At 49.5% G+C, this 24,217-nt stretch overlaps 10 protein-coding genes across 10 annotated transcripts; 6 read left to right on the top strand and 4 right to left on the bottom strand.

Moving 5' to 3' along the window:
- Positions 1–1,100: 1,100 nt before the first annotated feature.
- On the top strand, positions 1,101–2,510 carry exg1 (glucan 1,3-beta-glucosidase; the record flags this gene model as incomplete). Its single annotated transcript, XM_057120297.1, has 3 exons — positions 1,101–1,204; positions 1,275–1,657; positions 1,717–2,510. The coding sequence occupies 3 exons, from the start codon at positions 1,101–1,103 to the stop codon at positions 2,508–2,510; spliced, it is 1,281 nt and encodes a 426-aa protein (XP_056969852.1).
- Positions 2,511–2,989: 479 nt separating this feature from the next.
- N7484_009909 (putative importin 11) lies at positions 2,990–6,498 on the bottom strand (the record flags this gene model as incomplete). The annotated part of the gene is made up of 7 exons (XM_057120296.1): positions 2,990–4,063; positions 4,140–4,328; positions 4,378–4,850; positions 4,902–5,917; positions 5,971–6,108; positions 6,173–6,273; positions 6,334–6,498. The coding sequence occupies 7 exons, from the start codon at positions 6,496–6,498 to the stop codon at positions 2,990–2,992; spliced, it is 3,156 nt and encodes a 1,051-aa protein (XP_056969851.1).
- A 594-nt stretch (positions 6,499–7,092) lies between these two features.
- On the top strand, positions 7,093–7,593 carry N7484_009908 (uncharacterized protein; the record flags this gene model as incomplete). Its single annotated transcript, XM_057120295.1, has 3 exons — positions 7,093–7,195; positions 7,255–7,402; positions 7,461–7,593. 3 exons carry the CDS (start codon positions 7,093–7,095, stop codon positions 7,591–7,593), a joined length of 384 nt encoding a protein of 127 aa, XP_056969850.1.
- A 537-nt stretch (positions 7,594–8,130) lies between these two features.
- N7484_009907 (aldehyde dehydrogenase family protein) lies at positions 8,131–9,780 on the top strand (the record flags this gene model as incomplete). Its single annotated transcript, XM_057120294.1, has 4 exons — positions 8,131–8,190; positions 8,272–8,341; positions 8,393–8,826; positions 8,896–9,780. 4 exons carry the CDS (start codon positions 8,131–8,133, stop codon positions 9,778–9,780), a joined length of 1,449 nt encoding a protein of 482 aa, XP_056969849.1.
- A 317-nt stretch (positions 9,781–10,097) lies between these two features.
- On the bottom strand, positions 10,098–11,638 carry N7484_009906 (acid phosphatase PHOa; the record flags this gene model as incomplete). The annotated part of the gene is made up of 4 exons (XM_057120293.1): positions 10,098–11,057; positions 11,114–11,279; positions 11,339–11,400; positions 11,453–11,638. 4 exons carry the CDS (start codon positions 11,636–11,638, stop codon positions 10,098–10,100), a joined length of 1,374 nt encoding a protein of 457 aa, XP_056969848.1.
- A 508-nt stretch (positions 11,639–12,146) lies between these two features.
- Positions 12,147–12,815, bottom strand: N7484_009905 (anthrone oxygenase family protein; the record flags this gene model as incomplete). Its single annotated transcript, XM_057120292.1, has 2 exons — positions 12,147–12,697; positions 12,755–12,815. 2 exons carry the CDS (start codon positions 12,813–12,815, stop codon positions 12,147–12,149), a joined length of 612 nt encoding a protein of 203 aa, XP_056969847.1.
- A 607-nt stretch (positions 12,816–13,422) lies between these two features.
- ilv3B (putative mitochondrial dihydroxy acid dehydratase) lies at positions 13,423–15,354 on the top strand (the record flags this gene model as incomplete). The annotated part of the gene is made up of 3 exons (XM_057120291.1): positions 13,423–13,569; positions 13,620–13,833; positions 13,901–15,354. 3 exons carry the CDS (start codon positions 13,423–13,425, stop codon positions 15,352–15,354), a joined length of 1,815 nt encoding a protein of 604 aa, XP_056969846.1.
- Positions 15,355–16,702: 1,348 nt separating this feature from the next.
- Positions 16,703–18,971, top strand: N7484_009903 (uncharacterized protein; the record flags this gene model as incomplete). Its single annotated transcript, XM_057120290.1, has 2 exons — positions 16,703–17,165; positions 17,218–18,971. 2 exons carry the CDS (start codon positions 16,703–16,705, stop codon positions 18,969–18,971), a joined length of 2,217 nt encoding a protein of 738 aa, XP_056969845.1.
- A 544-nt stretch (positions 18,972–19,515) lies between these two features.
- N7484_009902 (40S ribosomal protein eS19) lies at positions 19,516–20,466 on the top strand (the record flags this gene model as incomplete). Its single annotated transcript, XM_057120289.1, has 4 exons — positions 19,516–19,545; positions 19,993–20,061; positions 20,106–20,116; positions 20,175–20,466. 4 exons carry the CDS (start codon positions 19,516–19,518, stop codon positions 20,464–20,466), a joined length of 402 nt encoding a protein of 133 aa, XP_056969844.1.
- Positions 20,467–21,926: 1,460 nt separating this feature from the next.
- Positions 21,927–23,254, bottom strand: N7484_009901 (uncharacterized protein; the record flags this gene model as incomplete). Its single annotated transcript, XM_057120288.1, has 4 exons — positions 21,927–22,336; positions 22,388–22,744; positions 22,830–23,031; positions 23,084–23,254. The coding sequence occupies 4 exons, from the start codon at positions 23,252–23,254 to the stop codon at positions 21,927–21,929; spliced, it is 1,140 nt and encodes a 379-aa protein (XP_056969843.1).
- Positions 23,255–24,217: the final 963 nt, after the last annotated feature.

The raw sequence follows: 24,217 nt of genomic DNA, 5'->3' as shown, positions 1-24,217 counted from the left end.
TGGCTCAGTAGCTTCAGGCAAAATGCAATTGTGTTGAGCGCCAAATTGAAAACCGGCGGCTTGGGAATACCCGTGAACCATCTCGAGTAACCTCAAAAAGGGGCCTTACAACCTATCAAGTACTCGAATTCAAAGCAATAGCTCATACTCAGTCTCGATGTCCAATGGAACCTGTCTCAAGAGCTTCCATTCACATTCTTCGAAGTCACACGTGGCCGGTCCGATCTCTGTCGGGGCGCGGTCTTGCCACTCGCCGCAAACGGCAGCGCTCGATGCTGTACGATTTCAGAGGATCATCATGGCGTGAGCTTGATGAAATTGACTGGTCATTTAGAGAATGTGTCAAATTTGGACAGGATTACGATGCTCTCCAAATAGGCCATTAACAGAGCTCAGTGGTAATTCTATCGTAGTAGCGCTGGAGTATGGTGCTAGGTAATTGAAGTAGGAGGAGCCTTCATGACGCTGGAGTGGGGAGCTCCTGCCCAAACAGACACGCAACTCTAACAGCAACACTTGGGGTCAAGACCAAACTTGACTCGAACAATGCCTTTCTCTAGATCCACCTTTCACTTCCCCGGTATCTGCTGTGACCTGCCCCATCTCTTGACCGGCCGCGAGTGCTCCCAAGATCCAACTCTGTGAGATGAACACACCTGTCAGGTTTTGAATCCCCACCAGAAGGGCTAACAAATGACCGGAGTGAGCTAGGCTGCTGTCACCCAAGCCCAGTTTGAAGGCCATTGTCCCATATATCAACCCCAGACCCCGCAATACCTGGACCCGCTGTTGTCTGTTTTCGGCCAGATTCAACCTATCCCGGAAGCTGTCAGAGATCTGTCAAAGGTTGACAAGCGCTGCGTCAAGAAAAGATCTACAAACAAACAGTTGAAGGTGCGTCGTGTGCCTCCTTTAAAGCCCTCAACTTTTTCCGTTCCCAGGCCATGGGGCTGCATCCGGTCACTTCCAAGCACAATTATCGACATGGAATTTACTTATAGCAGCCGATCACCATGCCCTTTGACACAATTCTTATTCCATTTCATTCCTGAAGCCCAGTCTCCTGGATTCTAGATTAACTTTATCAAAGGAACTTCAGAATGTCTGTATCGAAGAAGACGCTTGTGTTGGCCTTTTTGGCTGCACTGGGCGAGGCCTCTAAACTCGGCCACGCCACCAAATTGAGCAAGGCCGCTATGGAAGTGTGAGTGCTGATAGCCCCAGATCTATCATGTGTTAGCTTTATGATCTTCTTGGGCTAACCTTATTGGCAGGAGCCCTCTCTTTGGCTACGGTACCGATACCAAGGTCCGTGGTGTCAACCTCGGTGGTTGGTTGGTTTTGGAGCCTTGGATCACTCCTTCAATCTTTGATAATGTCGGAGATGCTGCCGTTGATGAATGGTCTCTCTGCACCGTCCTCGGTACGGAACAATGCCGCACTGTTCTGTCGAAGCACTGGAGCACCTTCATCACCCAAGATGATTTCAACCAGATCGCAGCCACGGGTATGAACCATGTTCGAATTCCTGTCGGCTACTGGGCTTTAGAGCGTTTGGATGGCGACCCATATGCCGATGGCCAGCTGGAGTACCTTGACCGTGCAGTCACCTGGGCTCGTGCGGCCGGTATTAAGATCATGGTTGATCTTCACGGGGGTAAGTCAATCAAACTCAATCGTCTCCATTGTGGAAATTCGATGCTAATTTTTCAAAAGCCCCTGGTTCCCAAAATGGGTTTGACAACAGTGGCAAGCGAGGCTCCGTTGGATGGCAGCAGACCCCCAACAACGTGCTCAACACTAAGAGTGCTCTGCGAGCGCTGGCTAAGCGGTACCAGGGTGATACCGATGTCGTCACCGCCATCGAGGCCCTTAATGAGCCCAGCATCCCTGGTGGCGTCGTCGAGGATGGCCTGAAGCAATATTACTATGATGCTTGGGGTGTTGTACGTGAGTCTAGCCAGGATACCACTGTGGTCCTTCACGATGGATTCATGCCCACAGAATCGTGGAACAAATTCATGAGCGTGGACACTGGTGTCTGGTATGTCATGATGGACACTCATCACTACGAAGTCTTTGATAGCAGCCTGCTTGCTATGGACGCCAAGGGCCACGCCAACAATGTCTGCAACTTCGTCGACCAGCACGTCCTGCACTCTGACAAGTGGACAATTGTTGGTGAATGGACTGGTGCCATGACTGATTGTGCTAAGTATCTCAATGGCAAGGGTATTGGTGCCCGTTATGACGGAACCTACATGGGCAGCAACGTGATCGGTAGCTGTGATGGCAAGTCTGTTGGAACTGTGGCAGCCCTCCCCCAGGCTGATCGCGACAATATACGCCAATTCATTGAGGCTCAGCTTGATGCCTTTGAGAAGGGATCCGGTTGGCTTTACTGGACCTGGAAGACTGAAGGTGCCCCCGAATGGGACATGCAGCAGCAGATTGCTGGAGGAGTCTTCCCTAACCCTGTCACCAGCCGCCAGTTCCCTCGCCAATGCTAGTGGTGAAGCATATTTGTAATTCATAACTTTTTATTCCTTATTTCTAACTTGGGGGTCTCTTTCTTTGCTCGGTTCTCATTCTTGGGACCTTTTTCAATAGGCTGCTGGAGTTTGGAAGCTTGCATGGTGCAAGCAAATCAGCCTATAGGTGTTTTGGTGTATGTTTAGGATACTACTGGATTGACCAGTCTTTTTATAAACCCATTGCTTTTCTCTCTTAAAACCCTTGCAAGCTTGCTCATCGATCATTAGAGGTATTCTTAGAAAACTACTCCGTATATCGAAAGAGAAAAGACTAATGCAGTTTAGTAAGATATTCAAACTACAGAATAAATTGTATATTTGGGTATGTTGCTAAGAAGCTCAGGGAACATGGAGTTCATGCAGTTCTCAAGTCGCAGGTAGGATATGCAATAGCGCAATAGAACAAAAAAGAATTTAGGTAGAATGCAATCAAAGTTCATATGAAAGCATCCAAATCAAAGAAGTCCCAAAGCACCGAATGCCGATACAACCTCCCCATCAACATTAACCAACCACTCCTCCTGGAAACGCTGCGCACCACCACAAGCAAGAATAACCTGCTCTAAACGCTGGCGCACAAAGTCGCGGATGGGGAACCGGTGAATGGCATCGGTAGCCTGCCATTCACTTCGGCGAACGTTCTCAGGCGTCTCAACCTCCTCCGAGTTTTCCGGGTTCGCAGTCTCAGACCCCTTCGCCGCGTTCCAGTAGACAAGGTAATCAGCATTCGGGTCCGATCCACCCTCCGATAGCTCGTTGATGATATCAGTCCACATAGTAAGGTATGATTGGAGGTGCTTAAGGATGAAAGGGGGCGGAGGTGAAAGGCCAGAAGGGCCAGCTTGACCCTGAAGAGAAAGAAGCTGCGTAAGAGCGAGAGCATGCAACTTCTTCTGGTTCGCGCTACCGATATTATCATAGTGCGAGAACCATTCGGCCAGAATCCAGTTCAGGGATTGTTCTTCCGTGGAGTTTGTTGCGGCCGCGACGGCTGATGCGAAGATAGTGGGGCTTCCCAGGGCAAGTCTTGCGAGAACGGATAGGTAATCTGTTTCGATGACACCGACGACGTTGGATGATTTTCGGTTTGGTCCAGAGGTTTGGCTGGACTCGTAGGCAGTGTATAGGCCTTCGAGAAGGGATGGGAGGAATGAGGTCTCGAGGAGGGAGCGTGAGATGATGCTGTATGTTGTTTCGCTGCCGCCGTCGACGGTTTCAGCGCCGCGGATCATCATGTCGACGAGGCGGGGGACTACCCCGGTGCGCATCTTTGTTGTGTAGGAAAGGGTTTCCTTCAAGGAGGTCAAGAGGGCGTCGCGGACTCCGTCACGGAGAACCTCTTGGGGTGCGAGGAAGATGTAGGATTCGACGATGCTGAGGGCCTGGGCCGTGCTGTCTGTTCCTTGTTCGATGATGGGGAAGATAGCGGGCATGAGGGCGAGGATCTCTGGGGACGCGGGCGAGGGTGTTTGCATGATGATAGCGGCCCATAGCTCCAATGCCTCGTCCAGAAGGTACATGAATGTTTCCTATAGATCAATTATGTCAGAATGGCAAGAGCTCGTTTGGTTTGACGCGTTTTTCGCCTTTCGTAGGAAGACTCACGGATTCAGGGTTGACGGATCCTTGGATAAGTGGGAGAATGAGCGAGTGATATCGCGCGGACTCTTGTTTTAACGAATGGATCAAGGACGAAAGAAGGGTGAGAATGGCCTGTTTCATCAGGTGCTCATCTCCGGATTCTTCCCATAAAGGCGGGAGGAGCGATAGAATTGCGTCCGAGAAGGGGGCAATCTATAATCTTCGTTAGACTAGAACCAGTCAGGAAATGCATGGGACTTACATGGCTTTCCATCTTCACGACCACTACTCGCACAGTCTCCAACAGACCCATTTTAGTTTCGGAAATTTCAACCTCCTGGACAAGAGACATGAGGCTTCCCAAAATGGCTGGCGCGTATGGGATGAAAGCCGCTGGGGTGAACTCAAAGGGTTCAATGATATTGCTGAGTTGTCGGCCAGCAGTAATTCGGACCACCAAGTCATTCAACGGATCATCCTTGTTCAGCAAATGTTGGAAGATCTGGTAAATGGCATCGATGTTCAGTTTCTCGTACTGAATTGGTACCCATTGCCCAAGAACCATGGGGATTCGTCTTCTCAGAAGCCTGTACTCCGGATCCTGAATTTGGACTTCAGGAACAACCGTCGCTTCGAGGAATGTGTTGAAATCTAAATGCTGCTCAAGACTGGCTGCAGCTAAGCCAATAGCAGAGTATAAAGAGTCCTTTAAAATCACATTGCGGTTGTCGGTCCCTAGAAAGATGGTTAGAGTGTGTTACCCAAGGGCCTTGTGATGTCACTTACGTGCGAACGAATGGAATACATCCAATAATCGATCAATCAGCAAACTCTTGAAGTGAATGACGAGGTCGAGGAGCAGCTTCTCTGAGCATGAGCGGATAGAAAACTCCCATGCCTCACTGCTAGTTTCCTCCCGCTTCTCCCACTGCTCAGGTTCCGCTTCCCATTCCTCGAAATCAATGTTCCGGAACCTGAAGAATTGTGTGACAAGCAACTCCATAGTATCCAAGACGAATTTATCAGTGAAAAGTTCGGTCTTAATCCGTTCAACGGCCTGCTTTCGCTCCTCCTTGTCTTCTGGGGTTTGATATTTGAAAGTGTGCACTGGATTGAAAGCCATCTTTGCGCACGCTCTGATCAAAAGCAAAGCCCTGAGGCCCGTCTTCTCGGGCAGGGATTGCCCTTCGGTTTCAGCATCGGCCCCAAGACTGACATAGACCTCACTAAGCTTTTGAAGCAAGGTCCAATAGGTGTTAACGAGCTCAATGCTGTGTGCAAAGTGTGCGAAAGATGCTGCATGAGTTTGGGCCATTTCAACATGGAGCTTAGAAAGCTGTAAGATGTGCTTCTGTATTCCTGTTTCGACAAGCTCCGGCAGCTTGCCAGACTCGTTCACAAAGGAAAGAAATTTCACAAAATGGTTATACGACAATGTCCAGAAATTTTGGACCTCTTGATCGCGGCCAGGGTGCTCGAATCCGGCAATAATGAGCCGTCGGAGAACCTTCAAGGAGACCAAACTTTGTTCGATCGCATTCAACAATGATGCTTCATCGCCACCCCCGTGTTCCAAAATGGATACCCAGGTGTTAACCTTGTCCACATAGATGCTCCCCAGCACATGGAACATCTCTGGCGAAACGGACTGGAGTTGTGCTCGGGTTCTTTGTAAGCGCGCGGTGGACAGTTCTTTGATGATTTGCAAGAGAATAAGGAGGGTCCGGGGGAGCTGGATCGGAGTTGCATCGGGTTGGGTCGAGGATCGGAGGAAGGTAATCACAGTCGTAATCGCATCCGGCCTGTTACAGTTAATCACAATTATGACAAGAAGCCGAGTTGGAAAAGACTATACCAGTCCTGAGGAAATTCATAGCGGAGGATCTTGGCGATCATCAAGGCATTTTGAAGGGCGAGGGGGCGGGCAGGTTCAGCTATACCTGCTTGTATAGCAGTAGTCTTAATCTTATCCTTTTCATCCTTCGCGATCGCGCTTCCATGGGGGTCAGTAGGTTTCATTCGGATCATGCCATGGATAGGCCGTTGGGGGAACGCACTTGGGTGCCGTCTTTCGCCAGTATTTGTCGATTCCGTTTTTCAACTGAATAATCGCGAGGTATCGAACTTCGGTTGGTAATGAATGGTCACAGAAAACGTCCTATGGATACACCTGTCAATTTTTTGTGGATCATGATACCAATCGGAAGATTGAAGATACCTGAAGCATGGAATGGTATGAACCTTGTCTCTGCCAGTTCTGTAGCTGCGCAGTGCCCGTCTTAACCTGCTGCTGATTCGAGCTGGCAGCCATTACCAAGGTGTTGACCACATTCTGGTATCCCAATGGGCTCGCCTCACCAGGCACCTCGATCAGCTGGGACATGGTGTTTGTGGTTGCGTAGAGGTTTATCGGAGAAATCTAGGCCAGCCGAACGCCACATGCACCGCTGGAGAGAATAAGAAATCTCAAATTCAATTATTATCCATACAAAGGCTCACTGGATGACCTGGAATGACGCGTCAACAACTCTCGGGTTCAACGCTCTTTCACTATTAAGCTTGCCCGCGATCCCCCTCAGCGGGCCCGGGATCACGGGGTATAGTTGACCCGGGCCGGCGGAAGCCCTAGGTCTGAACCCTAATTTTGACCCCAATTGGAAGTGGAGACCATGAAGTCACTAATGGTCTCGTCGATATCATAGCTCCTACCTTGTTTTTTGGGGAGTTGGTGACCTTTATGTTCACTGCATCCGGCTAACTATTAACCATGTTCCCACTGTAGAAAAAGGTGACATACCTATGATATCTCTATGATGCAACTGTTGCCCAAGGTTATGGCTCCCAAGTATAAATATTTCGAGTGCCTCTTTCTCTCTATAATTTTTTTTCCAAATACATCGATTTAAATTGTCATTAAACTCCGTCCCTTTCAGCTCACAAACCATTTATTATACAACTCCGATATATTTTCTCCAAAATGGCCGCTCACTTTGAAGACTTGCGCAAGGCTGCATTCGACGCCGAGAAGGATCTTAACTCCTACCAGGCCAAGCAGGGCCTTGGAAAGAAGAGCGACTCAAGTAAGTTACCAGCATTATTCCACGAACTATGTGACTGAGATTAACCCTCAAAACTACAGCTCTCGAGTCTGGCGTCGACGAGATGGCCAACAAACGCTTCGAGGATGCCGGTGCTAGTCTTAAGTATGGCCCTGGTGCTACTGCCTCAGGCAGTGACCACCGCAAGGTTCCAGAGGATGAGGGCGGTACTCGCGATGACCGCGGCAGGTAAGACAGTCGAAATGAAGTCCAGGCGAACCAATACTAACATGGCTTTCCTTATTAGACTTCCTAAGGCTGAACACTTTAAGGGACCTGGTGGCCCCGAAGACAATATCAAGATTGATTCTGAGAACCGCCCCGGAGACCAGGATACGCTGAATCTGCAGGGTATGAAGCAGCGGGGAATCGCGGAGTAAAGAATCATATTGTACTGTATAAAAGAGCGACTTCAATATCTTCTACGATAATGCCACGAATGTATCAAATTACCCGATATTACTATTCCTATCGTAGTTAGACTTTTGTCACACCTGCATCACGTGCCACTTGTAGGAGTCTAGTGCGCATAAAGGCGGTTGTACTACGGAGCTCGACATGTCTGTCTTACTGGGATAGGACGCCTAAGCAGCCACATAACACGATGATTCCAATCAAAGCGAAAGGGTGGGGCTACGGCCCCCATTGTTCCGGATTGCGTTTGGGTACAGTGTGAAAGCACAGATACAGATCAACCAATGAATTGTAGCAGAGCAAAAGGCAGCTGCCCCAAAGAAAACTGCTGGTTGAATCTTGTAAAGCTCGGTCCACAAGTACAACGCTGCGTTGAAGATCGACAAAGATATTAAATACAAATAGCTACCTACCCCTCAATCTAACCTAGTCTCTTTTTCTTCCTTCTCTTCTCTATATATCCATTATAAAACTGATTTTGTGATTATTCTCATCAATCAAACATGGCTGAAACTATTCAGGAATTGCAACCGATCGAGACTCGGTTGTTCATTAACGGCGAAGTACGCTCTGCACCTACACAAGAAGAAACATATATCAGGCGTCCCATTTCACGAGTGACTCTAGACTGACTCTCTCACCAGTTTCGCAACTCTTCAAGCGGCAAGACGTTTGACATCATATACCCTTATACTCAAGATGTCGTTGCAAAAGGTACAAATATCCCATACTGAATCCTGATGAGTATTGACAGCAAAACCACAGTCCAGGAAGCGGATGTCAAAGATGTCAATGACGCTGTAGACGCCGCCGAAGCAGCATTCCCCGCCTGGAGAGATCTCGGCGTGGATCAACGCGGGGAATACCTACGTAAACTGTCCGATCTCATCCAGGAAGCTATCCCAGAGCTAGCCAAGCTCGAGACGCTGAGCACCGGTCGCCCGATCTCGATTTTCCCGGATGGAGCAATGGCCGCAGAGCAATTCAGATATCTCGCCGATTACGCCTGGACTGTACAGGGTACGGCTAGTACCAACACACCTGGAACCTTTTCAATGACTGTTAAGGAACCATACGGCGTGGCTGGGCTGATTATCCCGTGGAACTTCCCATTGGCGAGCTTTGCTGGAAAGATGGCACCTGCTCTAGCTGCTGGTAACACTGTGGTGCTGAAGAGCAGTGAGAAGGCCCCATTGACTGTGAGTTTTCTGCCTTGCGCATCGACGTCTCTCTGGTCTATACAAATTTCTCATGCCAACATTTTCTAGTCACTCTATATGGCCAAATTGATTGAGAAGGTCGGCTTCCCACCAGGTGTCATCAATGTTCTCTCCGGCTACGGTACGCCGACCGGCTCAACCATTGCCGAGCATATGAAAGTTCGCGCAATCAGCTTCACTGGGTCCTCGATGACGGGCAAGAAGATCCACGCCGCTGCAGCGAAGTCTAACCTGAAGCCTGTCCACGTGGAGCTGGGCGGCAAGTCACCTGCCATTGTCTTCGAAGATGCGGACCTACAATCTGCTGCTCATCAGTGCATGTTCGGTATCCAGTTTAACAGCGGACAAGTGTGTGTTGCTAACTCGCGCGTCTACGTGCACGAGTCCGTCAAGGAGGAGTTCACAAAACATTTCCTGGAGGCATTCGCTAGCGTCAAGATGGGTGATCCGCTTGATCCTACTACACAGCATGGTCCGCAAATTGATTATCTGCAATACAACCGTATTAAGGAGTATCTTGCTATCGGTGAGAAGGAGGGTAAGCTTACTCTGGGCGGGGATGCGAACGATGGATTCTTTGTGAAGCCTACTGTCTTTGAGGGATTGGAGGAGAGCTCGCGAGTCATGAAGGAGGAGGTCTTTGGACCTGTTGTGGCTCTTCAATCCTTCCAGACGGAGGAAGAGGTTATTAAGAAGGCTAACGACACGGAGTTTGGGCTCTATGCATCGGTCTTTACCAAGGACATTGATCGTGCAATTCGTCTGTCCAAGGCTCTGCAGGCGGGCACGGTCGCAGTCAATTGCACTACCCCAAGCTATACAAAGGATGGTGCATTTAGTGGTTACAAGATGAGTGGTAATGGCCCGCAGGGTCTGCTGTATAGCCTTGAGAACTTCCTCCAGACAAAGACCATTCTCATCAAGTCGAAATAGTGACATTCGTTGAAATATTTCAATCAAATGATGAAAACCTACGAATGTCTAAGTCCATTGATAAATTCATGATTCCATTATTGAGTCATAGCTAATCATTGAGATATCATGATCATAGCCCGTAGTGCTAGGAAACTAAATGACGATCTGTCTCTTTGCGTCATCACGCGCGCAACAACAAATGTTTGGAGCCTGATAAAATAAAACGCAATCATTTTGGCTCAACCAGGCACAAAATCTCGGCGGATTACAGCCAGCAACACTGACTAGTCTGGTGAGCTGGGCGTAAAGCCCAAAAGCCGATGAAAGCGAACGGCCTACATAAAGCAGGCAAAGGCAGCCATAAGGGCTCCGGCAAGAGTAATTGAGCCGGAGAAAACCACAGTACCAGCCACCCCGTTCTTTTTGGAGCCACTGCCCGAAGTCGAATCATTGGAAGAAGTCAAGTTGACTGTCTTGCCGTTCAACATGCGGGTGGCGGTGACATTGACATTGTAGCTCGTCTTTTCATCCCACGGGAAGGGGAAGGTGTAGTTGTGACTGGGTTTGGTCCCATTGTAGGTCTTCTTGACATGGTCCAAGATACCATGGCCAGCTGAGCAGTTGCCCTCAGTGGTGGGGTTAGGCCAGTCAGCCGAGAATTTGGAGTAAACGTTGGCCGAAAGGGGACCAGGGTAGGTATTGTTAAGATGCAGACGGTCGATGGTGACATCGTAATTAACATAGCCGGTCTTGTTGGCCACCAGCTCAAATATATTGGCTCCACAGTCCCAGCGACCCAGAGAAGGAAGACCCCAATTCGCAGACAAGGAAGCAATTGTGGAGTAATGGGTGTAGAAAGTATCATCTTTCGTGCCTTTGAGATGGTCTGGGATGGCACCACCGACCAGAACACTGAAGATACGGTTGTTCTTGGGATAAAAGTTGTTGACGGCCTTGTCCTCATCGAATGTGAGAAGGATGACAGTCTTCTCCATGAAGTAGTCGTTCTTCAACAGAGGCTCCATCCACTTTCGCTCCCATGACCCACCAAAGGTAATGTTGGTATCGTGCGCATCATTGGTCATGTTTGGTGTGACGAATGCATACTGTGGAAGCTTCTTGTTCTTGAGATCATTGTCAAAGTCGGTAAAGTTTTTGATCTGACGGATACGCGTATCGTTTGAAGCGACAGAGTCGTAGAGAACTAGTGGGTTGTGCTTGCGAACATAGTCCGGCAAGTAGGTCTGCTGGTTCGAATAGTTGAACCCCTGGAAGCCAGGGTAGGGCATATGCTCCTAAGAAACCTGGTTAGTAGTGAAGCAACAAAGTGTAATAGTTTGTGAATCTTTACCTGATACTCGGCCCATGAGACGGACTTGGTGTCAAGCAAGTCAGCAATGGTGGAAACATTGGCAGGGACCTGGCAGAAGTTGTCGTGGTCCATGCCAAAAGTGTCACCACCAGCTGAAGCGCAGTAGTTGGGTTGCGAAGGATGGGCAACAGCGAAGAAGTTGGTACTGGACACAAAGTTCAGTCAGGTAAAAAGTTAAAAAAAGAGGGGTGCCTTATAGCTTACAGCAAAATACCCTGCGAGGCGAGCCACTCCTGGCTCTTGTCCGCGGCCGAGTCCTCGTAGTCCTGCGGTTTATCAGTGATGAGTGTGTTCTGAGTGTCCAAAGTCGCAACTTACAATGTTCTCCAACCAAACCTGGAAGAATCGGTTGAAGACAAGACCCTGTACGTTGGAGTTCGTGACCTCGGGCAGAGTTGTTGCCTGGGCTTTCGCAATATCGGAAAGGGCAGGCTCAGAAATGGTTGCCAGGCCGGCGAGAACCACAGTGGCCGTAGCCAGCAGGGTCGAGAAGACCAATTTCATTGTTGCGAAAGATGTGACTTGAACGCGAGCAATGATTTCTTGTTAGAAATCCGACAGTGGCTATGGAAGAGAATGGGGGAGAGGGTTAAGGAAGAGAAATAAGATCAAGGAAAGAAAGATGAAGGATGTAAACAACTTTGTGGGGGAGCACAGCAGCTGTAGGCAGCACGTGTATGGTAGATCTGACAGGCGGAGGTACCACTTGAGAGTACATTGGCGAAACTTCAGTAGTCTAAGGCTCACAGTTACAACACTATCTATCATGGTTCAGGTACATGAACAAGTATCTCAGGGACAAGGTTGCCCTGTACTCCCTGGACTTAGGGTGACATTGATGTCAAAGAGTGGAGTGATCAAGCGCTCGTCACACTAGGCACGATGTCAAAGCAGCGGTTCTCATTGGCTCCTGGGGTCTTACATTATACCGTTAAACACGAGAACGTGCCAAGAGCGGAATCCCGGGGTTCGAGAACGGAACCTCTTGGCAGCTTCTTCTCAACTGATCTCTCTACATTTTCGCAACCCCATATAGCCCAATAATAGCCCCGGTCAACGGAAACATAGCTCTACACAGGTTCAAATTGGCCCACCTCTTCAACAGTTCGGGAACCTCAGCATCCTCCTTCGCTCGTTTCACCTTCTCCTGGTCACTCACAACCATCCCCTTCGTCCCCTCCGCAGTCGCGGCATCATCCCGCGTCGCAATCGCCGTCAGCCGGTTGTTAGTTCTCCTCATTGCCGTCAAGGTCCAAACAACGAATCCCATTGTCGTAGTGATGGCCGTGATGTAATATCCGCTCCAACTTCCACTCACGATACCTGACTCCGGTGCCGCCACGTCTCTTAAGGCCCAGGCAAGATATCCATTCGCAACTGACGCACCCAAGGCAATGACCGGAAATGTTCTCTTTCCCCTCTCATAGGTGTCGAGCCATTGATGTGCGAGGTGTGGAATTGGGGTGCCCGGTCCTTGTTGCGAAGGGATGGTGACTGAGGCCGGTTGACGAGCTGGGAGGGTGAGGTTGGGGATGGTCAAAATAGAGAGAGTCATTACACCACCTATGCCGAGAATGTAAGTTCTGATCCATTCTTTTCTCCGTGGAAGTGAAACTTTACCTGCTGTGAAGCCGCAGCCGAGCGTGCCAATCATCTGGGCCACAAGGATATCTGTACCCATTTTAATGTCTGAATGTATATGATATTCAATAAGAAATCTTGCCAAGTAAGATGTCAAGTTAGGTGCTGCTCATAAGAAATGTGGGGTTTCAAATGTTGGAATCTGACATTCCGTCAGCTGATTCACCTCTGGCTCGGGTGATGACGTTTACTTGAATCAAGTAACTGGTACGGAGTTTGTCCCATGGTCAGTGCCCATGCGGCAGTAGTAATTTGTCAATGTGTCTGAGTTGTTTCCAATCTAGAGGTCTTGTTGCTCCAATTCTTGTATTGATACATAGAAAGCCTTTCATGAGATGCATGTTGTCATGTTCGGGGAAACATATTTTCACCCGAAGGTTCCATTGGACAATTTTCGGACACCTAGGTAGTCAGTTTCAATAGTATCACTTTATTAGACATCAAATGGGACTCGGCCCTTCCCACAACGGAAACGAGGGAATAGGCGCAACTCCGAGATCTGAAATCCATCAACAATGAGTGGTCACTCCGGCTCAATGCGGGGTTGGACAGATATCCGAACCCCACATATGCAGCACAACGCCTAAATAACATGTCCTTCCAGTTCTCCCGTTGCTTTCCTTTCTTCTGTCAACTTCAGAATCACTATGGACTCCTCCGAAACCACCATGTCGGAATCAAGATATATCAATTTCCCTTGTCTTCCTCCGGACGCCAAACACCCGGATGGCTCTCCTGCACTCAACCGGTGGTCATCGACTATTACCAATGGTCATGATTTTCCGGGCGCAAGGGTTCGTGTCAAGCTCAAATAGATTAATGGATGATGACTGACGTGCTCCAGGCTATGCTTTTTGCCGCTGGTGTCCCAGATAAGGAGGCAATGGCTAAAGCGCCTCATGTGGGCATCGCGTCGGTTTGGTGGGAGGGAAATCCATGCAATATGCATTTGATGGATTTGGGGAAAACTGTGAAGAAGGCTGTGATGGAGAAGGGCATGCTTGGGTGGCAGTACAACACAATTGGTGTTTCAGATGCGATAACTATGGGCAATGATGGTAAGCATGGGAGCTATCAGTGGAGTCCTTGTATAGGCTGCCATACTGACAATTCTTTTCCCCTCAGGCATGAGATTCTCGCTGCAGACTAGAGAGATTATTGCGGATAGCGTGGAAACCGTTACTTGTGCCCAGGGTCACGACGCCTGTATCGCTATTCCTGGTTGTGACAAGAACATGCCTGGTGTGGTCATGGCAATGGCGCGCCATAACCGCCCTTCGATCATGATTTACGGGGGCACAATCAACATCGGATACTCAGAGTGCCTCCGGAAGCCCATAAATGTCTCAACGTGTTTTGAGGCGGCCGGCGCGTACGCATACGATACCCTCCGCCAGCCTGACGACGGCGGTGACACCAGTAAGACCAAGGATGAGATCATGGATGACCTTGAGAGGCACGCTTGCCCAAGTGCCGGTGCATGTGGCGGAATGTTCACGGCAAACACTATGGCCACTGCTATTGAATCTATGGGTCTGTCTTTGCCAGGATCTTCGTCCACCCCTGCCTCATCGCCCTCCAAAATGCGGGAGTGTGTGCGTGTGGCCGATGCTATTAAGGTTTGCATGGAGAAGAACATCCGACCACGCGACTTGCTCACAAAGCGAGCCTTCGACAATGCTCTAGTGATGACCATGGCGCTCGGTGGTAGCACCAACGGCGTTCTCCATTTCCTGGCTATGGCCCGCACAGCGGACATTGACTTGACACTGGACGACATCCAGCGCGTCAGCGACAAGATCCCCTTCATTGCCGACTTGTCACCCAGCGGAAAGTACTATATGGCTGATTTGTACGAGATTGGAGGTATTCCATCCGTGCAGAAGCTGCTGATCGCCGCGGGTCTATTGGACGGTGATATCCCCACAGTGACTGGCAAAACTCTTGCCGAAAATGTAGCATCTTGGCCCTCGCTTCCACAGGATCAGACCCTGATCCGCCCATTGTCGAATCCTATCAAGGCGACAGGCCATCTTCAGATCTTGCGTGGCAACCTTGCTCCCGGTGGTGCAGTCGCCAAGATTACCGGCAAGGAGGGTCTCCGGTTTACAGGCAAAGCCCGCGTTTTCAACAAAGAGCACGAGCTCAATGACGCTCTGAGCGAGGGACGTATTCCCCGTGGCGAGAACTTGGTTTTGATTGTCCGCTATGAAGGTCCCAAGGGTGGACCTGGCATGCCCGAGCAGCTCAAAGCCAGTGCTGCACTCATGGGCGCTAAACTAAATAATATTGCGCTTATTACTGATGGCCGTTACTCCGGTGCCAGCCATGGATTCATTGTGGGCCATATTACACCCGAGGCTGCCGTCGGTGGTCCCATTGGGCTTGTTAAGGATGGAGATGTGATTACCATTGACGCTGAAACTAATGAGCTGTCTATGGCCGTGTCTGATGAGGAACTTCAGGAGCGCCGGCTGCAGTGGACCCCACTGGTGCCACATATTACTCGGGGTGTGTTGGCCAAGTATGCGCGCTTGGTGGGCGACGCTTCGCACGGTGCCATGACAGACCTATTCTAGTTTTGGATACAATTATAGATAAATTTGAACCTTGGATTTCAAAATCTCTCCTATAACTCATTGGTCCACATCGACGCACAATGCACCCTTCCCGGGGTGATTGGCTCAGCTGGCGGCTGTGGGAATCATGATTTGTGAAAGGGTTGAACTCGCTACGAGTGGACAACAGCTCCGCGCATGACGGGGATGCTGAGCTTCCGATTGGTCATGTTACACTTGGAGCCGTGCAGCCCGGCTGGTAACTCAAGCGTTCCGCAAGCTCTTCACATCAAGTAAGGAACCGCAAACTATATTGAAGGTTTACATGGGGGAGCAGGGTATTTTTGCCACCTTTTGAGGATGGTCATGGCCCAGCTTCAGGAGTAGGCAACCATAGCTCACCACGAGGGGGCAAAAGTGGGCTCTCTTCGCCTGGCCAATAATTCAGTGGAGAGGGATCGGATTACTCTGTCACCTTTTAGACGTGGCATTATTCCGCGTTATGTCCTTTGGTCCGGTATATTATGAAGATGCATACAATGAAGAACTGCCCGGTATGTTAACCCCCCTGTACATTGCCGGAAAGGCCTCCTCTGTTTGAATCAAAATTTGTTTCACGTCATCCCTGTTCAACCGGGTACGTTGATATTACAGAATACCTGGTAATAGCAGCTCAGCAGGCATACATCGTAGGCTCACAAAGGGCCAGAAAGGTGATACATCCACACAAATTTGCGGTGTGCGACTGCGTGAGGTATGTCGCACCTTATTGCCGCGATATGATATGGCCGAAAAACAAACAAGATCCTCACATCGAAGCCATGCAGCGATGTGGATCCCCCCTAGCAGGGATAGTTCGATCTTAGTATAGTCTCGGTCCATATTTATGCTAGATCCCGATCATATTTACCATATGATCCAATCAACCTCCATCGTGGCTGGGCTTTATACATTAGTGTTTTATGGACTCCGTCTTCCATGGTTCCATCTTTCTAGAAGAACCGATGATTTCCCCTAATCTGAGCCCCTATTTGCACTGCACTCACCGCCACCGCGTCATCCGCTGCCAAGTGGATCCTCTGAGTCACGTTGTTTCCCCCCACGGGCGATGTTCTGACTTTTGACTGGCCGAGTCTAATTGCTTTTTTCCCTTTCTTCACTTTCTCTGTTCAACGTTGTCGATCGCATCCCTCTCATTGGCGTCGCATTGCTGGATTTTGGGTCCCGAAACATCCGGCGTATCCAAGGAGGAACTGTTGTGTCGTCGCGTGGCCTGGCAGTGAGATCCCCGGGGGTCCAGAACCTGGGGAGGATCTATCTCGTTACTCCTTGCTGGGATTTCTGATACGTATAAACCCGACCAGGCGCCATGGGGAACAATGACTCGCCCAAATTTTTGGCCACGCTCTTCCAATCGTTATCCTCCCAAACCACCAATCGATCGGGCCTTGAGGCATTCGTACAGCTCTGCAATTCCGCACGTATCGCGGCCCAACAAGCCTCTTTCACCTCTGTCGCAAACTCCCTTCGCAACCTCTACCGCAATGATACTGTGAATTGGGGCCAAGTCGTGTTTCTCATTACCTGTGTGATAACCATGGCTGGCTGTGGTATTTTTTCCTCTTTCAGGCGCCGCTCAGCGAAAAATCCTCGCTCGCAGCGGACCTCAATTCGCAAAACCCTGTCCAAGTCGTCTTCGAAGACACTCACCTCGTCGGACGATGACTATGAAGATGAGGAGTATGATAGCAACGGATCTTTGCGCCATGCTATCCTCCCCTCTCGCGTAGCCGAAGGGAACCCATGTCAGCCTAAGAAAAAGACCTGCGATGGTAAGTCAAAATTCCTTTCCTGTCCTCGAGATCATGCCTAAGTTGAATTTAGCCTTCAAAACCGACCCTGGAATCTTGAAGAAGTTTACTTCTTACCAAAAGTACACCACCTCCGTGGCAACTTACCCTGGAATTCGAACTTTCTTTTGTCGGCACCCGCACCTGGACCGCCTCCCGACCAAACCATCCCCAATTCCTTTACTTGTGTTTGTACACGGGCTCGGTGGATCGCTCGCACAATTCCACCACCTTCTCACTAGTCTTTCGAATGTCGGATCTTGCTTTGGTATCGATTTGCCTGGTTGCGGTCTGTCTAAGTTTGAGCCAACCAACTGGGATGCATACACCGTGGAGGCACTAGCTGAGTTGCTGTCTGTCGCCATTGAGCAACAACGGGACCCTGATCAAGACGTGATTTTGGTCGGCCATAGCTTGGGATGCTCATTGTCTGCTCTACTCGCCTCGTCCACCTCGCCCATTGGAACCCCTCTCAAGGAGCATATCATTGGATTAGTCGCCGTGTGTCCTCGAGCGTCGCCTCCGTCCCCTCATGAGACCGCAATTGCCCGCCGCCTGCTTCACATCCCGAGTCCGATCTTTGATTTGTGGCGTTGCTGGGACCGACGTGGTGGTATCGAGAGTGCCAGCGTTATGAGAATGGTCGGCGATGATGCCGATGCAGAGACACGAGATCTTCAAGTCCGTTTCAACAAGCAAAGCCGGACACCTGTTTGGCGCCGAATGGCGTGGGGCTCGCTTCCCACCTACAAGGGTGATGAAGCCATTGGGGGAATGCCAGGAGAGAAGGTGTGGGCTGGTGTTCACATGCCAATTCTGCTCGTGGCAGGAGAAGCAGATGCAGTGACAAAGCCGGTGGAGATTCAGAACCTTCTGAAATATTTTGGCAACGCTTCAGCTCACACTACTATCGATACCACTGGAAGCAGTACGATTCCGGATGCTTCACGAGTCCATGACCAAATGTCCGGACCACCAAACATTCCTCAACAAGAAACTCCTGTCGTCCAGGTAGTGATTGATAATGAAAAGTCAAACCCTTCCTCTGGCGATGGGCGCAAGAGAGTGGTCAAGTCGGCCATTCTGCCGGCCCCCGCATCGCATGCTCTTCTTTACGACCGAGCGACCTACCGTACCTTGGCTGGCATCATTCAGGGATTTTTGTCTTCAAATATTGACAAGCGTCTAGGACTGGGATGGCAATTGCAACACCTGAATACCTCGGGTAAATGGGATGTGAAGAACCTGGCCAAATGGCAGAAGGTTGCCCCGGTCTCAGCGCCTATTGCCAATACTTTCCGAGCGATGAAGATGCTGCGAGAGGTTGATGAACACCACAATCCGGTCAAATTCTCTGCGGAGTACCGCGACAAGATTTACGCTGTCATCGACATCAGCCACGAGAGTCCAGTGTACAGCCCAGCACAGATGGAAAAGGGCGGTATTCATTACTGCAAACACCCTACCGTCTCAAAGCTTCCTCCGACTCCCGATGAGACTCGAGACTTTATTGCTCTGGTTGACCGGTTGCAGAAGGAGATTGACGACCAGATGGAAAAGCGAGAGGATCCGTCCTTGCCGCGTCCACTGATTGGTGTCCACTGCCACTATGGCTACAACCGAACTGGCTTCCTCATTGTGTGCTACTTGATTGAGCAGCTGGATTATCCTGTCAAGGATGCGGTTGCTGAGTTCAACCGGTGCCGACCCCCTGGTATTCGACATGATCACTTCATTGACGAACTCCATGCGCGGTACGCGGGAATCAAGAGAGTTCCCACTCTGTAATTTTTAGATTCGCATGGCTCTTTTCATGGTTTTATGGCGTTATGATTAGAATAGGACAGGAGAACGAGACAGGGCCAGAGGCATCTGGTGAAGGATTCTTGCGTTCTTGTTTTTTGATTCTACTGTTTTATGAGAAACGAACCAGCAGATATGTTCTATTAGGAAATGAATGATTAATGAATATTTTAAATACCCTTATTATATGTCCCTAGGATATTGAAGCATAAACAAATGAGAGTAAGATCTTAAGGCTGTGTATGAGATGATATTTTGTGCCTTGGTGCCTTTATGCCTTAATGCCTTCAGGCAAAAAAAAAAATGCAATTCGGTCACGCTGAGTCATGTGATCAGTGCCTGAGGTGCACACACTTAGGGTACGGCTAAACCCAAACAGGCTAAGCGAACCACACAGACGCCAGCGCAACCCAACCGGGGCAAGAGTTTGTGTGTCTCGAAATTTTGGACTCTTCGACTTCGACCCTGCCCACCTCGACTTCCCGCCCTACGACTCTCTCAACCCCTACGCCCTCAACAAGTCGCCAAAATGGGTGGTGTTACCGTTCGCGATGTGGACGTAAGTGTCCTCTCTGATCACTCCGATCAGCCCCTCGTCCGCCAGGTCTTCGCCGTGCATATATGTGTCTGAGTTCGTTTCCGGAGGTCTTGGTTCATCAAAAGGAGGCTATTCGCAGCGGCAGCAGGCCTATCGCCTGGAAATATTGGAATGGATATGGGAGGGCAGTCTGCTGCTGAGAGAAAGGGTGGCATTGAAGTTTCAAGTGTGCCTTGAGTGGACTGAATGTTGATCTTGATCAGCATTCACATTCTACAACGGATACATTGGACTTCAATGGCCATACAAGCATGATAAAACTCTGCTTCTGCGACAAGAAATGGATTCAGAACAACCTGCCAATGGAAACGAACCCAACACAAATATGCAATTTTGCGCCCTTTTCGCCAAGACCGGACCACACTCGAGGAATCAACGACGCTAACATATTTATTTTCTCTCATACAGGCGCAGAAGTTCATTGCTGCCTACTCCGCTTTCCTGAAGCGTCAGGGAAAGCTCCCCATCCCCGGCTGGGTCGACACTGTCAAGACCTCCGCCTCCAACGAGCTTCCCCCCAGGACGCTGACTGGTACGACCGACTTACCTCCCAACGGGCTTCTCAAGTGAAACTAACATGATTCTTCAAGGTTCTACATCCGCGCCGCCGCTGTCGCCCGTCACATCTACATGCGCAAGACCGTCGGTGTCGGCCGTCTCCGCAAGGTCCACGGTTCCACCAAGAACCGCGGTTCCCGCCCCGCCCACCACGTTGATGCCTCCGGCTCCGTTGACCGCAAGGCTCTCCAGGCTCTCGAGAAGATTGGTGTCCTTGAGCACGACGAGGACAAGGGTGGCCGCCGCATCACCCAGTCCGGCCAGCGTGATCTTGACCGTATTGCCAAGACCACCGTTGACGAGGAGGAGTCTGATGAGGAGTAAACATGTCACCCAGGGCTTAATGTGTTTCGGGGGTCGTTTTGAGTTTGCTTAAATGCTTAGCAGGGCAAAAATGAGATGACATCAAAAAAATCGGAGCTTGGTCCCGGCGATTCTTGTTTACGTTTCCTTTCTGTTGTTTCCCACATCCACACTTCCACCTTTTTTATCATGACGACCAGACGGGGCTAGCGGAGAGAAGAACGGGTGTTTATGCATGAGGAGGACATTCCTGAGAGCATTGAGCGAGAGAGAAGAGGACGAGACAGGGCAATCCAGCTTCCGTTTTGTCTGTAAGACGAAACGGGAGTTTCTTTTTCCTTTCTACATATTTTGATCTCCCTCACCTCTTTGACCCGAACAACCCTACGGCGTCTCTGATCCTGTTTTCTCTCGCGGTCTCCTGGAAATAAAGAGCATGTCTGACTGAACACGTTAAAACGTTCCCTCTGTGCCGTAGAGTAATCGTAGATGTCGTGATTGCTGTACTTGTACTGTCTTGTCCAATTTTGATGCCCCGTTTGGTATCTACCATGTTCATTATGAGTGGACCCTGGCATAAGTCCAACTTGACCGAGTACCACCTAGACGATCTATATCCTTCTACCTATGTGTCGAGTACATTCATTAAGGCCCGTACCATGTATTGAAAGTATATCCATGTCATTTGACCCAAGGCTACAAGGAAACATAAGTTCAATGCCAAAAATTCCCGCCAATTGAAAGATGCCTGTCGACGAAAGGTGAAAGTCCGACTTCTGGGTCTACGTGTAGCTGAGTCTATAGAATTATTGCTCGGGCTTTTGAGGAGAGTATGAAGGCTGGTTGTAAGAAACGGCAAGATTCCTGGGAGAAATTCTTTTTCTATACATGAGTTTATAAGTGTGGCTCTTCTGAGGTCGGTGCCCTGAGTTGATAATACCCTGGCTAATTTGCATATTTTCATCTGCTTTGTCTCTATTGGTTTTCAAAGACTCGAGATATTGCGGCTTGCAAGGATAGGAATGATAGAAAGGATATAAAAGAAGAGAAGGGTTGGTATTCGAAAAAAAAAAAAAAAAAAAAAAAAAAAAGGGGGAGGGGTTAGATGCTCGAAACCGCGCCTTCCTTGGAGATGTCGTGCCTTTGACAAACGAAACATCCCATGCAAACCAATCCAAAACATCAAACACGCCCAGAACCCGTCATGCGATGATCTTGGACGCAATTACCTTGGCTCAATTCAGAATCTCTTGGCGAATGCTTGTCATAGACTGTCACATTCTAAGGCTAACTACTGTCTAGGTGGCTTGATGGAATATCGAAAACCAATATGTTAGCATCGAGGAAAGACATTCTGTATTGTATCCCAAGGAATTTACCTACGTGTATCAAGAAGCACTTATTCGAATGTTTTATTATTTGTGAATTATATATTTTGAGATACTAAGAAAAACGCACTGTAAGTGCAAGTAAATCACCTCTCACGGAGCGTGATGGTTTTTATAATGAGACAATTCCACCCAACCCTCTGGATCGCCATTGCGACTCAGAACAGTGTGAGGCATCTCAGGTTCTTCCTCTTCATATCGAGAAATCGAACCACTCGACGACGACGCACCCACAGGCTCAGCAGCTGCAGACACGCCCTTGGTGGAAGAAATTGAAATAGTAGTGGTGATGATAGGCGGCTCAGCCTGCGAGTTGAGCTCTGCTCGCTTGGAGTCATACTGATTATAAAGATAGTTCTGGTGCGGACTGCGCGAGTGTCCAGTAGACTTGATGAACCGTCTCGTGAAGGGACGGAATAGAGGCCACACTGGCGGGATGGACATCGAAATGAGGACAACCCATTCCTCGACTTCACCCCAGCGGAATAAAATGCCGACACCGTCTGTTCTATATTAGTATGTCTTACATGAAAGGGGGAGATGGCGCCACTCACATGAAGGGTCATCGCTCATGATGAAACTTGCTGCCCATGTTCGGACGATAGCTGCGGCTCCGGCGAAAACACCACAGCCCATTAGGAAACTCAAGCCCCATTTGAGCTTGCGGTCGATTCGTAGGGGAGCGAGCATTGTGATGGGGATGATGGCGAGGTAGAAGTCGGAGATTGCGGCTACCGCACCGACGAAGTAGGTGTAGTGTACACTTGTTCTGTGGTCGCACAGGTCCTGGCGGTTGGGATCCCATAATGCCTTGGGCGGGCTACATTGGAACCAGGCGAGTAAGACCTGGGGGATATTGATAACAATGTTGAGCACGGCGACGGCGACCAGACTTTGGCGGATTCTGCGGTCTTAAGGCATAGTCAGTAAGGTTTCCAACGGTCGTAGTCCACGGAGATCGTGGATCCTGATAAGATGGGGGACGTGGTGACGTACTGCCTTGTGCGTTCATCTCAATCAAAAACGCTGCCACGGCAACCTTTCCAATGGGGATGGCCATGTTGAAAAAGAAGACGGTGATCCATGTGAACAGAAGGTAATTGCCCAATTGGCCGGTCTCCTCGACAATTGTGATCCTATTTCCGAGTCCGTGGAGAATGGAGATCACACCGAAAGTTTGTGTGATGGCAGTGAGGAACTAGGTGGGGTTAGTCTGGTGATCGGCAGTATAAAAGCGATTGAATTCATACCCAAGCCACAAGAGACCAGATCAAAGCTGTAGTACCGAATTTGTTTACTCGAAGTCTCACATAGACACGCATTGCCATAAAAATGGTAGCGACGGCGCCGAGGCCGAGTCCCAGACGCAAGTCATCAGGACCGCGCCCTCCATAGGCTGGGTAGCGATCACTAAGACCCATGATGGATATACCGGGAGGTAAAAGGATCAAAAGCCAGACCGGGCATTTTCAGGGCCCTAGCATATATAAGATGGGAGAAAAAAAACCAAAGTACCGGTTTCATCGGATCGCGTCCAACATCCGCAATAGGATGGGGTATTTTCAAGTGGAGGGAACCAACCAGAGAATCATAAGACTCGGGTGGCGGTTAGAAACCTATAGATCGATCGAGTGGAGCCGGAGTCGCCTAGAACCATAGTCCTGGGCCACCAATCCAATGGAACCATCGCACGGTCAAAGCGTCCAAGGTTTTTTTTTCCCTCTGGATAGATCTCTTACCGAAATCTTAGCACTCTATCTGCCGCGTCACGTTCCGTACTTTTGTATGTTTCTAATGAGCCCTCGTGCAACAAGTGGCAGTAATAGGCGATTTTGTCTAAGCGAAGGACCAGGGCAGGAAAATGGCCGCGGCTAGTGGTACCCTATCAGCCACAGAGGGATTGAGTGGAGAAAAGGTCCGGTGTAAGCGATCGTATCAATCGCGCAATGACATTTCTAGAATGGGTCTCCGCAGTGAACCCTCGCCTGATTCTCCCACAATGCCTCGGATGTCTACGCAGTTGTCTGGGACTAGACTACGCACCCCTGGTTCTCGGCCGGAGCATTCGCCGAATTCGAATACGCTAGAAAATCGAATAGATTAATTATTATTAAGGAATATTATATTCAGCTGAAAATGTCATCATAAATAGATTTTCTAGGCCTTGGCCATGTAGGGCAGAGCCTCACGTCATATAAATGAGCCATTGCATCCAACATATGAATATACAGGGAACACTTTTAATTCACTTTCTTTGTTTAGTTTAAAAGTTCAATGAGGATAAATTCCATGTGCAATCAATTGTTTAAAAAAAATTCAAGTTACCCCTTCCATGTGGCTTTCCTCCAGGGCTGTCCCACGTCGGTGTTCTCTACCCCGAACCA

Source organism: Penicillium longicatenatum (genome assembly GCF_028827895.1).
Source record: "Penicillium longicatenatum strain IBT 33135 chromosome Unknown contig_6_segment0_segment0, whole genome shotgun sequence".
Lineage (NCBI taxonomy): Eukaryota > Fungi > Ascomycota > Eurotiomycetes > Eurotiales > Aspergillaceae > Penicillium > Penicillium longicatenatum.
This window is presented reverse-complemented; position numbering and strand designations above follow the sequence as displayed.